Source organism: Talpa europaea (genome assembly GCF_964194135.1).
Source record: "Talpa europaea genome assembly, chromosome: 3".
Taxonomy (NCBI): Eukaryota; Metazoa; Chordata; class Mammalia; order Eulipotyphla; family Talpidae; genus Talpa; species Talpa europaea.
The window spans coordinates 116,032,136-116,048,573 of record NC_140069.1 but is presented as its reverse complement, the minus strand read 5'-3'; the positions used below and the strand labels follow the sequence as shown (position 1 = coordinate 116,048,573).

The 16,438-nt window shown below is 34.5% G+C and overlaps 1 protein-coding gene across 1 annotated transcript in view; it reads left to right on the top strand.

Moving 5' to 3' along the window:
- The window catches only part of FBXL13 (F-box and leucine rich repeat protein 13), a gene marked incomplete at both ends in the record, with an annotated part of 144,896 nt that overhangs the window by 12,878 nt on the left and 115,580 nt on the right, over window positions 1-16,438 (top strand). Inside the window, 4 exons of the mRNA XM_084230613.1 lie at window positions 844-911; window positions 2,982-3,136; window positions 4,303-4,412; window positions 5,124-5,267. Of these exons, the coding sequence (XP_084086739.1) occupies window positions 844-911; window positions 2,982-3,136; window positions 4,303-4,412; window positions 5,124-5,267 (477 nt within the window). The remainder of the gene's footprint in view (window positions 1-843; window positions 912-2,981; window positions 3,137-4,302; window positions 4,413-5,123; window positions 5,268-16,438) is intronic.

Genomic DNA, 16,438 nt, shown 5'->3' with positions numbered 1-16,438 from the left:
TTCACAGGCAGAGACACAAATCTTATCATTCAATCAATCAACATCTTAACCATAGTGTAGTTTCCTAAAAAATAAAATAAAATAAAATGCTGACTGCTTTAGAATACACTATGCACATTTATAATAGCTATTATATATATTGTAGTGTCAACATTTTTAAATTAAATGTTTTACCTTCACATGTGGTAGGGAGTCTTGTCATTAAGTGTTTTTTTTCTTAACTAGACTGCAATTGTTTTCATAGTAGTAAAATACTTTGTGCAATATATACCTTGCACAATTCCTTATTGTACCATATTAATTAATTCCTTATTGTATGTACCATGTTAATTAATGGTACAATAATTCCTTGTTGTACCATGTTAATTAACCCTCTAGATGAAAATGTAAATACTAGTGGGGGGGTTACTTATGAGGACTCTAGAATATAATAAAAATGATTCAAACCAGCATTATCTATTACAAATACTCTGAACTAGTTAACTTAGTTTTTCTTTGTGTTGTGATTAGTCTCACACAAGAGTTAAGTTTTATTCTACGGAGAGGAAACAATACTGAATTTCTTTTCCTTGTGGCTTTTATATTATAATAAACTCTATAATAAACCCTGCTGTGGTTAGGGGTACACAGCTCCAACTTACTGAAACTCTGCTAGTTAAGATGGTATCCACTTAGGTGACATCTGGTACACACACTTTTGGGAGGAATATTTAGAGATGACTTTACAAGTGGTGTCAAAATTTACCCTATTGATGTTTTTAGGTAAATTATGTATGTCAACAAAATTTATAAATTGTGCATTCATTTATGTCTAATGTTTGCCATTTCACTTCCCTATTTTAGATGACTCCAGAATTGATGATAAAAGCATGTACTTTTTATACTGGACGTTTAATAAAGACCCACTTTTGGTAAGAATGTGATTTTAATATACTGTGCCTTTCTCTTTGGTTCTCATTCTTAATATTCTCCATATGAAGAACTCACTTTTGACCAATTGTGTTTATTTTATCTATTTAATCCCATCACCATCATTTTGTATTATATATTCTATATTGAATTGACTTTACTTAGCTAAAATATGTTCATGACTTCTTCAAGGTATCACTTGATTCTTTTTAAATAAAGCTTCAAAATTGAAAGCATAGTTCCACACGGACAGTTTGTTCAATAAGTGGTGCTGGGAAAACTGGACAACCACATGCAAAATAATGAAACTAGACCACTACCTCTCATGATGCACAAAAATCAATTCAAAATGGATAAAAGAACTGGACATAAGACCTGAAACCATAAAATATATAGAAGAAAATATAGGTAAAACACTAGAAGACATACATCGCAATAACATCTTTAATGACTCATCACCCACAGCAAAGAAAGTCAAGGAAATGATAAACACCTGGATTTACATCTGTTTTGGTTAATGTCTCTTTTGCTGTGCAGAGGCTTTTCAGTTTGATGTAATTCCAGGTGTTTTATCTTTTTCTTGACTTTCTTTGAGTTGATTTTTGTTGAGTTGTGTGAGTTCTTTGTATATCTTTGTGATCGGTCCCTTATCATTTGACTGGAGTGCAAAAACAAAATAAACAATCCAGTCAAGAAATGGGCAGAAGAACTCAAAAGACATATCTCCAAAGAGGAAATGGCCAAGAGGCATATGAAAAAATGTTCAATATCCCTTATAATCAGGGGAATGCAAATTAAAACCACACTGAGATACCACCTTACACCAGTAAGAATGGCACATATCAAAAAAACTAGCAACAACAAATGTTGGCGAGGATGTGGTAAAAAAGGAACTCTCCTACGTTGCTGGTGGGAGTGCAAAAGATCCAAACACTATGGAAAGCTGTCTGGAGGTTCCCCAGTCTACTAAAATTGGAGCTACCATACTACCCAGCAATTCTACTACTAGGGATCTACCCAAAGGACACAAAAACACTGATTCAAAGGAACACCTGTACCCCTATGTTTATTGCAGCACTATTTACAATAGGTAAAACCTGGAAACAACCCAAATGCCCAAAAATAGATGCCTGGATCAAGAAGATATGGTACATATACACAATGGAATAATATTCAGCAATCAAAAAAGATAAACTCATGCCATTCATAGTAACATGGATGGAACTAGAAGGAATTATGCTCAGTGAAATAAGCCAGAAGGAAAAAGAAAAATATCCCCTATATTTCACTTATAACAGGAATATAGGGGAACCAAATAAAACATCAGTGTAAAAAAATAATAGTACAAAACACAACAAAGCAAAAACAGACAATTATAAATCAGAGATATACTGCAGGGGAGGAGGAGGGAGAGGAATCAGAGGGAGGGAGGAAAGAGCACAGGGGACTGAGGTGATGGTGCACGGGTACATTGGTGAAGGAAACTCTATGGGGACTACACCTGAGGGGTGGGGGGAAGCAAACATTGTTTAAAAATGAACAATGATGTAAAAATAAAAAAAAATTATAGTTCCATAATATCCTTTTCTGAAACCCTTGGAGTCAGACATGTTTTCGAATTTAGACTCATCTTTTTGTTTTAAATTTAGAAAAGAAGTTTCCACATATAATGTCATATACTATCATCACTGGTGTCAGGGGTGTCACGTCGGAACCAAACATATCTGAACATATGAAACATATATTATTATCATGTGAAATGAAGAAAGACTATAAGCATCCATGTACCAAATTCAGGGAACTTCATGCTACATTTGTCTAGTTCAGGTCTAGTGTCACCTCTTAGTAGGTTATAGGGATTCCAGAACATTCTAGGTTTTAGAGAAGTAGAAAAGGAAAGAACATGCTCAAAGGAAATATAAGAACTGGCTAGATAAAACAATAAAAATAACAATTAATTTCCAGGCTATGCTTTTGAAGAGAAAAGGGAGGTATTACCTTTTCCCCTTTTAATTTATTTACTAATATATTGTCATAGCATCAAAATATTTATCTCTATTTTATGCATGTAGCTCTTGGAGAGACATAGCAATACCACCTATAAATGAAGATGCAGTTATGGCTGAAAAAATGGCAAAAGCAGAGGAATATAGCAATTTCAAATTTAAAAAATATGTATTTTGTCTTTGGCGTGCTTATGTGAAAGATAGAAAAGAACGACTTCAAGGTAAATTCTTACATTGTAGCAATTAGATTTTGTCTCATTTGGTCCCTTAAGTTCAGCAAATTTAGCAGTTAAGTACAGTTTGTACTAGAGAATTTATTATTTTTATAACTAGAGAACTATCATGAAATGTAAAGTCAATAAATTAAAATATTTAATGAGATGTCTCAAAGGGTTTTTTCATAATTGAAAAAAAGGCAAATTTAACATAAAATCCTATATGTATTTGGTGATCTATATACAAATGTAAATATAAATAAGAATCCACTACCAGCCTTTTTACATAGTAGACTGGTAAAATATTGATGGTTACCAAATTGACTATTTTGATAGAGAACTCTACATTCTTTCTAGATATTTCACATGATGGCTACACAAGGAAACTGCAAAAACGAATTTTCTTTTACTTAAACCCATGATAGCCGTAATGAGTGGAAAGTGCATGTACTTGATCTTAGCAGCAGAGAGAGAACGTCAGCCTTTTGCTTAGATTTTATCCAGCTTACCAGACAATAGATTTGTTTATGGCTGTTGCCAATCAGAGAATCATTTCCTCTTCAGTTAGTGCCTCAGTCAGAATGGATGCTCCAAAGGTTTTAATCTAGGTAAATGGCCTCCGTTTCTGAGAGAAAACAATTGCCAGCAGCTAAGAAGCCATTGCACTCTGGGAGCAATGTCGGAGGCCTGGCTCAGTCATCTTCCTGATCTGGTCCCTTTATTTGAGTTTGGAACCTGGATTAAAAATACATATATAGGGCATTTCCATATAATATATCATAGAATATTTAACTAAATCAGAATACTACATCAAGATTGTATTTCTCTGAATAAATTTGGAAGTTCTTGTTTCGTAAAGAACAAATTTATTTAAAAAATGATATCTATCTTGACATTTTATTATGTCCATTACAACTTAATGTCTAAAGGCAAAGTTGTTATTTGTAGGTTAATAAAGTCTCAGGAGTACTAAGCAGTCAAGAATAATTGCAGTCAAGACTATTGCAGTCAAGTCTATTGCAGTCAAGAATAATTAGTTTGAGATGTAATTAAAATTGAACAAAACTATCAGGTGAAATGTTGGGTCATATTAAAAACGTGAAGGGTATTAAACATGTTGTTTCTTGTAAACTACTTTAGTTCTATCCAGTGATCCAATCATTTTTCCTCAGCTGTACTATTACGGATACAAGAGATCATTCACTATCAAAAGCAAATAATTATACTAATGAAATGGAGAGATAAAGCAAGACAAAAGTATAAAATGAGAGAAGATGAGCTGGTATGGTTTATTGGAAAATTAGTTAATTTAGGAATGAAATTTTACTATTATATTAATGTTATTTCAGATATATAATACTGTATGTAGAAAAAATTAAAATTCTAAATATTATATATCAATACTTTTACTGTATAATTTAAATTTCACTTCAGCTACCTAAAATATTTCCTATTAAATTGTTTTGCGTGAACAATGAACATCAAGGAAAAAAATCTTTTAACATTTTGTTCAAATTTATTGATAAAGACTAAGAATTTTATTTAAGGAAATATTTAGATGGAATAATGCCTAAAGTGGAAGAGAAACTGATGAGTATTTTAAATAAAAATGAAGAATTTATTCTTTTCTAAATAAGAATAAATTGCTATTCATTCTTTTTCAACATTCAATTAATACATAATAACCTTAACAATAATTTATTTTTTAATTACTAAAATGCTAAATTTAAAGAATCATTCTTAATTGGGACACCCACCAGGAATTAAGTCAATTGAAACAGAGGACCTAAGCAAACTCCTCCAAATTTAAAGATGTCTCCAGTTTGTTTAAACTATTAGTATACTATTATTTAGTGTTCACTTAGAATATTCACTGTAACTAGGATCAGCCATAGAAACATGCTGGAAATTTTTATAGTTACATTATTAATAATGTAACTCTTATTAATAATGTAACAATTTCATATGGAATTTCTAAATTATTTTCCCGCAGTTGTTACAACATGAAATGCAATTGAAAACATGGAAAAACAAGTTAAAACCTGCTGGAGATGAACCCACATTTCCTGGACAAGGTGGATCTAAAGTGTCTTTTATATTTGACATTTCACTGTTACCCGAAAGAGCAATATTACAGGTTTGTATGCATTTATGTGCCTTTACTAGTGATTTTCATAATGTTTGAAGAGTGGTTTTATGAACTTTACATGACTGACAGAGAATGGCCTCTGTATATATTTCAAAGAAATATATTTTTTATAACTAACTGGGCTATCACATATTTGGGAGGTTACCCATTTTTTATTATAGGGTAAGTTGCACTTGAACATGATGTATGATTCTCTATATATTGCTGAATTCAATAGTCCAAGTTTTAAGGATTTTTGCATCTATGTTCATCAAGGATATTGGTCTGTAGGGTTTTTTTTGTGATCTCCTTGTCTGGTTTTGGAATCAGGGTAATGATGACATCATAGAATATTTTTGGAAGTTTCCCCTCCTTTTCAATTTTATGAGATTAAGTAGGATAATATTGATTCTTCTTTGGAAGTTTAATATAATTCACTAGTGAAGTCATCTAGTCCTGGGCTTTTGTTTTGTGGGAAACTTTTGATTACTGTCTTTCAAAGAGCTTCTAGTATTTTTTTTTTCTTCTGAAGTAAAAATTTATTTTAGAATAGTTTAAATTCACAAAACAATTGCAAAAATAGTTCAGGTAGTTCCTAACTGTACAGCTTCTTTTATTGTTAATGTTTTATATTAGTATGATATATCTGTTGCACTTAATGTGCATGTAATGTATATAATACTAAAGATATTATTTTAATTCAAAATTTTTACTGAGGTTACACTAGCTTACAACACTATATACGATATAGAGGTAAACGCTTACACCCTTCAGATGTGTTACCATGCCATACCCACCACCAAGGCACCCATAGTCCTCTGCCATAGTCAATTGTACCCCTTCTCACTTTGCTCTGCCCCTCCCCCTCGGGTAGTCTCAAGTTTATAGTCAGATTCCTTGGGTTTGTTATTGCTTTGCTTATCTCTGATACTGTGTTTTGTACCTCTGTATTCCACATAAGGGAGAAACCATTTGGTATTTGCCTTTCCCCTTTTGACTTTTTTTAAAAAGATTTATTTATTTATGCATATAAGAGCTGGGGTACAGGCCAGAGGCTTTGGGGATGAGAGGATTCACCAGAGACAGAGTGGGGAGGCAGACTGATGGAAGTACACTGCTGAGGGGAACATCGGGTGAGTCAGGAGAGGTCTGCTGTGCTATATGGGTAGCTCCCTGCCCAGCTAGGGATCGAACTCCTGCTGTTTGTGCTACAGAGACTGTGGACAGCTTCATAAGTTGCATCTTAACCCCTTGCACCACCAGGGAGGCCCTCCTTTTACTTTTTGACTTAGCATTATCATCTCCAGTTCCATCCATGTTGTCACAAATATTGAGAATATCTTTTTTATAGCTGAGTAATATTCCATTATATATAAATATATTTTTTATAAATAAATAAATATATAAAATACCTCATTGTAATTCACTCATCTGTTCTTAGACATTTAGGTTGTTTCTATAACTTGGCTATCATAAATAGTGCTGCAATGAAATAGGAGTGTGTGTACTGTGTTTTTGTATTCTTTGGGTGGATAACTATGTGTGGAATTGCTGATATTTCCTTACTCATGATGGATCTGTTCATGTTTTCTATTTCTTCCTGAGTTAGTACCAAATACTATATTTGGAACTTTTTAGTGTTTCTAAAAATTTGCCATTTCTTTTGTCCAATTTGTTATCATATAATTGTTTGTAATACTCTTATGACCTTTTGTATTTCTTAAGTTATCTCTTGTAACTTCTCTTTCATTTTTTATTTTATTTATGTTTTTGCTTTCTTCAAGTCTAGCTAAAGATTTGTCTCCCTTGTTCATCTTTTCAATGAGCCAACTTTTACTATTTGGATTTTTTAAAATCTCTATTTTATTAATGTCTGTTTTACTTTTCATTATTACCTCTGTCTACTCCCAGTTTTGCTTTTTCTTATTTTTCTAGTTCCTTAGTTTTGAGCTTAGATTTCTTATTTGTGATTCTTCTTGTTTCCTGAGTTAGATCTGTATTACTATCAGTTTCCTTCTTTTTTTTTTTTTTTTTTTTTTTAAACCCTCGACGGTGGCCAGGGAACGAACCAGTGCTGCAGAGGCTGCGGGCAGTCTCACAGCCCAGAGCTCAACTGCTGCGCCACCACAGGAGGCCCTCAGTTTCCTTCTTAATACTGTTTTTACAGCATCCATAGGTTCTGATGTCTTGTCTTCATTTTCATTCATTTCAAGGTATTTTTTAATTTCACCTTTTATTTCCTTATTGATTCAGTAGTTTAGTAGCATGTTGTTTATTCTTCACCAATTTGTGGTTTCCTTCTCTTTCTTCTTTTGGTTGATTTCTAGTTTCATATCCTTTGACCCAAAAAGAAACTTGATATGATTTCAATATTCATAAATTTATTAAGATTCATTTTGGGTTCTAATATATGGTTTGTCCTTATTCTGTGTACACTTGGAAAGAATGTGTATTCTGGCGTTTGGGGTGGAATGTTCTATGAATATCTACTAAGTTCATCGCATTCAATTATTCATGTAAGACCATTGTTTCCTTGTTGACTTTATGTCTGGATGATCTGCCCATTGCGTTAAGTGGGCTGCTTAACTTCCTACAACTATAGTGTTGCTGTTAACACCTTCCTTTAGGTCTATCAAATTTGCTTTATGTATTTTTAGCAATTTTTTATAATGCACCAATCATTGTTTTCTTTGTGTTTATCCTTCTTGGAATTTATTGAGCTCTTGGAGATTTATGTATATCTGCAAATTTGGGAAATTTTTAGTTATTATTTCTTCAAACTTTTTTTATCCTTTCTCCTTATGGAACTACAATTACACATCCATTAGATAACTTAATATTGCTCCACGTCACTTAGTTCATGTTCATTTTTTTTCTTTCTATGCTTCACTTTGAATAGTGTTTTTATAGCATTTTTGAAATAGTGTTCTTATAGCTATGTCTTCAAGTCCAACATAGTATATATGCAACTGTCTTAAAGAATCACTAAGTTGTGTAAATCCCATGTAAAGGTAGCACTACTCCCCAAAATTGGAAAAAAGGGCACCAATAATTTGTGTAAGAGATAACAAATAACATGTTGAATTTTAAAGATGAAATGAACTTAGCATGTTTTCTAATTCATAGTGACTTTTATTAACCTTTTCTACAATTATCCTAAAAGGAAAAAAATGCATGTAGTCAATCTCGAGTTTAGAAACATCTCAGAAAGAGATAGAGAGAGAAAATGGGCACAGTAAATGAGAACTTGCTCTGGTGCACAGCAAGAAAATCATTGGTTACTATTAGTGTTCAGCTTGGTTTATAGGAGGGAGTTTGTTGTGGCTGAGTACCTCTCGAACTCCCAAAATTAAAGTGTTTGTCTAGTAAAAAAAAATTTTTGTAGGATCTAACCTGCTATTAAACACTTTCAGTGAATTTTTAAATTACGGAAGTTGTATTCAACTTGTATTACTTGGTTCATTTTTGAAATTTCTACTTCTTTCCTCATTTTACTTTTAAATCCTTGAACACTTTATAAACTGTTTCTAAAGAACTGTCTACTATTTCTATTATGCCTATAATTGTTCACTCTGCCTTCCTTGGCAAACTCCCTAACTGACCTTTCCCCCAGCCCTCTTGTCTTAGCCAAGCTATTATTTAAGATGGCATCTGAAATCATGTGGCAAGTTACTCAGTTGGGTCTCTCCCATGTATACAGGATGGAAACATGTCACTATTAAACTTCTATGCCTGTTGGACTATTTTCCAGTCTAAAAGAACCAACAGGGGTACAGAATGAATCCCTTTGTATTCTGACAAGTTATTTAAGATGGTGTCTAAAGCCATGCGGGTGAATTACTCAGTCTTACTGGATTCTTCCATGTATACAGGAGGTGTACATGTTATTATTAAATCTCATTATGATTTTTTCTTTTTAAAAATACACAAGTAGTAAGGGAGTAAATTTTTATAATAGCACAAAATTGGAAATGAACAATTCCAATAGTCAAGTACTGAATTATAGTTATGTAAGGTTTGTTAAGCTTATTAATATAATAAATTTGCAAACTTAAAATTTTAAATCATAATTTTAAAATGGCATTTAATTTGTTGACTTCTCTGGTTAACTAATTCTCAGGAACTTGACAAATGAAGGTTTAAAAGCATAAAAAGGTAATGTGATTTGGATCTAAACTTTAAAGTTTTTTGGTTTTTAAATAAGGTTTTAATTTATAAATAAATTAAGATTTATATGTTTAGATTCTAATGTTTTGAGGGAATAACTGAAAACAAATCTGGACTGGAATACAATTTGATCTTATTTGGAAGACGCATTGAAACTGTAGGCTTGCTTTTTGTGCTCAGTTACATCAACTCATGAAAACAAATCCGATTCTGTTTTACAGCTATTTTCCCTACTATCATTTACCCATTCGAAAATGCTGCTTAGTTAGCAGATGTTAGGATTCATACACTATCAGTCAAACTCAAAGATATTGGGAGGGCTGGAAAGATTTTTCTTTTCTTTTTTAAATATGCTTAGCTTGGCCAGCAATACAGAGAAATTTTGTTGATGAATTTGGAAAGTCTAAATAATATAGTTAAGTAATGCAGTGGTCTTAAAATGGAAAATTGCTCAACTATCTTAATAACATTAGCAGTGTTTTGGAGCTGTCTTTTATTTTAAACAACTATAACTTTTTGCTTTGCTTGCTTGCTTGCTTATAAAAGATATATAGTGTGGAGACTTGAGAAGAGTTATAAAATCACCTTCAGATTTTATAGTGTTGATGATATCATCTTATGTGTGTGTGGGGAAACAATTGTATAGTTATTAAAACTTGTACCATGTTACGGAAGAGCCAGATGGTTTTGACATGCTAGATTAAATTAGTTGGAATTATAAATGAAAAGAGTATTCTCAGTTTCTTTTGGAATCTATGTTTTGATGACCTCAGGGGTCAATCTGACCTCAATTTACCAAAGCAGAAAGTGATTCCAGGTTTTGTAGGCATGTACTACATGAACTTCAGATAAGGGAGGATTCTGAAACCACATTGCTCTGTCAAGGAACTATGTGTATGTTGGCTCGATTTGTGATGTGGGTGAAAAAGCAGATGAAGCAAAACAAAAATTGCTTTAGGATCAGTTTATTTTTGGTAGAAGACTGTTCTGCCCATAGGCCTCACTTTATCACTTTAGCCCTAATCGGTAATGCTATCTAAGTTAAGTAGTTTACAAATGACTTTGGTATAAAGTTTTTATGTGTTATAAGTAGTGGAACATGCTATGTTAACTTTAGTAAGAGCCATCTTTGCAAAACAATATTTCATTTGTAAGATGAAAAAGCTATACCACAGAAAAAGATAAGTCTATGTACACATGGGATGGAGTGCTCTGGAATCTGGGTGGTACATTCTTCTCCTAGCTACCTCACTTTGGCCATGCTGCTTAATCTTTTGATTTCTAAGTGGTTGAATTTGGAATGGGGGAATAATAAAAATATCTCCTGCATTTACTCTGTGGGTTAAATTAATACACAAGAAGTGCTTAGAACAATGCCCACCATACAGTAATTTCTCAGTAGAAGTTACCATTATTAACATACTGAATTTAGATGACTGAGTGATGGAGAAGACACTAAATGAAAATTCCTGAAGACTGGACACTAAACTTAGCCCTGTCAACTCTGTCGGCTTGCTGACCTCTTACAGGGCATTTAACTTCTCTCAACATCAGTTTAAAGACTTAAAAAATTCCTAGCATTAAGTTTGTACTTGTAATTTCTTCTGTAAAATGAGGGACCGGGCTAGATGATCACTAAGATCACCTGTAGTTTCAAATGTCTATGAATCTTGGATGGACACAAATATCCCTGCAGAGGAAAATGTTAGGAGAAAATGCGAAACATCTTAGAGAGAGCCTTGCCCAAGTTTTTGTCCATCTCTTGACCTCTTTTCCTCCTACTGTTATTTTAACTAGGTCTTTTTTTTTCTCTACATATCAACTTACATGTCATCCATTAAAAAGACCTCTTTTGACTACCCAATCTAAAATCAATCCCTGCTGTACGGCTGTGTTAGTTTTCTGATGACACTTCTCATTATAAATAATTAGTAATTTCTAATAATGTTCTTGCTTTTGGCCTCTCCAACTATACTATATACTTTTTGGATCCAGGTATTATCTCTGTTTTATTTTTTTTGCCCTCAGCGTGTAAGAAACTGGTACAAACAAGCACTCAGTGAAGATTCTCTTTCATTTATTTAACAACTATATTAGATGCCTATATTAACTAGAAATAAAATTGGAACAATGGCACAGGGCCTTATTACTGTGGCTTTGTATTGTCCATTCAGAAGCTGGGCTTAAACTAGTGGGCAGTGAGTCAACAGTAGAAAGCTATTCTCTTTCCCTGTGAGCTGTCTCCCCTCTCTCTCCCTCTACCCTGGTTGAATCATGGGGGTTGGGTGAAGCCTAGAGGCAGAAGGAGCTTTTTTCTCAGAATTAGAACTAGGATAGCATTAGTGGGGATGAAAAGAAAAGGACCCATGTGAGAACAAAAGCACTGATAGAATTCTTGGGCCAACAGTAAGTGGAATGAAAGGGTGAGTGCGGAGTCTGATTGGACAGTGTTGGGTCTGGGCGACTACTGTATGAGAAATTCAGAATAATGAAGTCAGGAGTGGAACCAGGTTCTTTACTAACCTTAAATGTCTGACTCACACTACTCACCACTTTTTACTGACTCGTGCTTTCTGTCTTGCCAAGTGTTTTTCTTTCCATACCATAAAAGATTCCATTGAAATGGTTGTTGGAGCCTAATTCATTTGAGCAGTTTACCCTCTGTTGTGGATGATTTGTGGTCTGCATCAAAGCAATTTACCAGTTAACTGAAGAGTTTGTTTTCCATGTTCAGAAGATAACTCTTATTGCGCGACAAGATAAAATTAAATAGAAGAGAACTGTGCCTGTCCTTCCCTGGCCCTGACACCTTCAATTTATTTCTTTCCATTGATTTATTCTTTCATATTCATAAATGGATCTGACTCACTCCTTTCCAGACATTTCTCAACACTCCTTCTCTCTTGAGTTAATAGCTTATTTTTCTCCTTACGTGTGTCGTCAAACTTCTTGATTCTACCTCCCACCTGTCCACTGAGCCACTCAGAAACTGCTTTTAAATAGTTTCTACCTGGGTGTTCCAAAGGTACAAGTCATTTCATCATTTCCAAAATAGAACGCATCATTTCTTTTTCTAACCCTCTCCTGTATCCCATTTCTAAATGAATGGCATTATCATAGACAGTTGACCTGGCGAGAATTTGGTTATTTGCTTTGGCTCTTTTCCTTTACCACCAATACATGTGGTTTCCTTTTTAACTTGTAATCTCGCTTACTTTCTCCTCTCCTTTCTCTCTGGTACTCATTATCTACCAGTGACGTTATCATCAAAACCACTTAATTGAGTCTTCCAGCATTTACTCTTGACCTTGACCTCCAACTCATGTTTTATTTGTCCACCAGAGCTGTATTCCTGAAGTTATGTTTCTTTATATCACTTTCCTGCTCAAAATCCCTCATTGATTCCATTGACTTTAACATGTTTCACAAGGCCCTTCATGTTCTAGTCCCTCACCACCTCTCAGCTTCATTGTCTGGTATCTCTCAAAAGGAATCCTTGGCTCTAGCTCTGTTGAGTGATGGCAAAGCACTCTCCCAGCTATTATGCTTTGGCCCATCATGTCCTGTCTATAATATAGGGTCCCTTTCTCTTCTTCTTTGATTCGATCACTCCGCCTTAGGCATAGCTCAGTTGTCATCATTTCCAGAAAGGCTACTTTTGCTTTTCTGTACTCTCTCTCTGTCTCAGTTAACTTTCACTTCTGTTCCCTGAGCCCCTGAGCCACTTTTTTTTGGGTATTCATAATATATATATAATTTTATATATTTCTTAAATCATTTTTCATTTTTGCACAATATATGCATTTTCATCTTGGTTATAGTCCCCACACAATTCCCACCCCCCTTATTTTGATCCTACTCCCTTCTCTCCCCCCTGTAGTGTGTGATTTTTACTTTATTATAATTAGTCTTTTTCCTGGTCCCTTATTTAGGTTTTCTAAATTCTTGTTATGACACCATCTGGTATTTTTCTTTTTCTTTCTGGTTTATTTTACTGAGCATGATCCCTTCCAGCTCCATCCATATTGCTGCAAATTGCATGAGTTTATCTTTTTTGATTGTTGAGTAATATTCCATTATGTATATATACCACATGTTCTTGATCCAGTCATCTATTTTTGGGCATTTGGGTTGTTTCCAAAGCTTAGCTATTGTAAATAGTGATGCTATAAAAACAGGGGTGCAGGTGCCCTTTGGAATTAATGTTTCTGTGTCCTTTGGGTAAATACCTAGGAGTGGAATTGCTGGATCATATGGAATTGAGGATTCTCCACACAGCTTTCCATAGTGGTTGGACCATTTTGCACTCCCACCAGCAGAGCAGGAGAGTTCCTTTTTGTCCACATCCTCACCAACATTTGTTGTTGCTAGTTTTTTTAACATGTGCCATTCTCACTGTTGTAAGATGCTATTTCATTATAGTTTTGATTTGCATTTCCCTGATTACAAGTGATGTTGAACATTTTTTCATATGCCTGGTGGCCATTTGCATTTCCTCTTTGGAAAAGTTTCTTTTTAGCTCTTCTGCCCATTTTTTTGACTAGGTTATTTACTTTATTTTTGTTGAGTCCCTGACCCACTTCTTAATGTTGTTTATAATCATCTATTTTGTCTTACTTTTGGACCACAGTATCTTGAAGACAGGACTTGTGCTTTACATGTCCAAATTCACCACCGGTAGCTGCTAAATGACTGGCTGAATCAATGAATGGGAAATGATTTTTCACATTTTAGCTGTACCATTACAAATGGTCTCATCAAGTTCTCAGGAATTTATTAATCATCATGTCTGGTTGCCCATGTTCACTTTTCATCTTTCTTATTCTTTCAATAGCATTTGATTCTGCTTCTTTCTTTAAATGCTTGTTTTTTGTTTGTTTGTTTGTTTGTTTATTTCCATGGAATGAATTACTTTTCTGTCAGATAGATTACTTGGTCTCTCTTTTTCCTCCAGTTCTCTTAGTGCTCCTTTGGGTGCTGACTTTGGCCTCCCTCTCCTCTACTCTCATTAGATCTTGGCAACCACAGTCAATCTCTTGACCATCACTCTAGGATGTCAGTATTGATTTGTAGTCATGATAGGATAGTTACAATTTCTCATAACTTTTGAGAACTTCAACCTTTTAAATTTCCATGAATGTGACACCTGTTGTACCTTTGATAACAGTAACATTGAACATTGGGAGAGTGAGTAGGCGTGTCAGGGTGGGAGGGTATAGGGATGATGAGAACTTTTAGATTCACTGAATTTGAAATTCATTGAAATTTTAGATTCATTTGAATTCAATGAGTGTTTAAGTTAAAAAGTTCCAGAAGCATCTAAAATGTCACAAAGTCACAGAATACTATATACAGGAAAACTTGAGAATTATGTGATCCAAACCTTTCCAAGGACAACATTCCTCATAGTCTTGGGATTTTAGGGGCAATAAAATAGCACTTTTTCCTTGTCTGGGTTTGGAGCCAAGTAAGAGGTAAATGGATAGGGAACAAAATATTTTCTGATATAGCTGATAAGAGACTATGACTTATGATCATGCAGCATGCTAATACTTTACCCCTGAATAAGACAGACTCACCCTTAGTTACTGCACAGCTGGATAACTACAGAATTCTTCCAGGCTACCTATCACAGCCAGGAAGCATAAATTCATATCAGGGTAGGGTGGAGCAGGAGCTCAGTTGCAGGCCAGGTTCTTTCTCCCTTGTCAGTCAGGTGTGTTGCTCCTCTTCTCCTGGGAGGGATGAGGGGTAGAGAATATGTGTTACTGAAGTGCTTCCAAGGAGAAATATGAAGTTAAGGGTCCAAAACTTGTCTACCAACAGTAATGGTTTATTCAGTGTCTGGTCTAACACTTTCTATGGTGGAGAGGCTTTTGACTTTGGGATGCATACTGTACCATCTGGGGAAGGATTAAATAATAAAAAAAAGTTGTTCCTCATATCAAAGCAGAGAAAACTTCCCCTGTTACCTTTGTCCTTAGTTCCTTCTGTTTCATCATTAAGATGCAATTTGCCAATAATTTAAACATGGTTATGATTTAATTTTTAGTTCTTTTGCTGTTATAAGTTGCTGTTTCAGTCAACTGCTTATTCTTCTGTGACATTTCCCAGTCTTAATCCTTGCCATCCCCATTCCAGCCACTGTTTTGGTTGCCATCTTCTGAGAATTTGCTCTTTGTAGGTCATAGGGTGAACTGAATCATGTTTCTCCCCCACCACCCCCTCTTTAAGTGAACCCAACCCTCTCTGAAAGGCAGAAGAGGTTCAGGTAATAGGTTGCCTGAATCACTTCATATCTTTATATGCAACTCCTTTCTTATCCTGGTCCTGATGTTTCCATTCAAGTAGTAATGTGAGTAGCAAAAACTACACAAAATAATTCACCCACAAAATTGTTTACTCAACCCGAGCCAAGTGAGAATCATGAGAGAAGCAGCACCCAAGGTAGATCTTGAGTACACAGGTTCAGGTTAATTCTCTCACATGAAAAGCTCTCTCTTCCAGATAGAGATAGCCAGATCACTTCAAGCTCTGCATCAGTTATAACTATCAGTACTTCATATTTGAGGATTTCTTTCTAATGCTGATGCATCATCAAGGAACCCTTTGCTGTAGCAATAGGGAGCCGTAAATGTACTTTGCCGTAGGGAATGATTCCCTCAGTTTTCCTGGCTACGGTCACTATTGTGGTTAAAAGAATATAAATCACTCTACATTTCTCCCTCCCTTTCTTTGTTTTGTCTTTTTCCATTCCTCCAACATGACTGATCTATTTGGTTTTTCCTGAATTTTCTAATTATCTTCTATTCCTTAAATGCAATTTTTATGCCCATCTGTTTCTCCTGTGCATTGGCTTCCTCTTCCACTCAATACTTCATATTCAACAGTGACCAGAGTAAAAAAAAATATTCCAAGTGTAATGTGATCAGTGCAGCATCCAGTGCAAGTATCACCCCTCTTAAAGAGTACATTCAGGTAGCCTATCTGTGCTGGCATTTCCCCCCAATGCT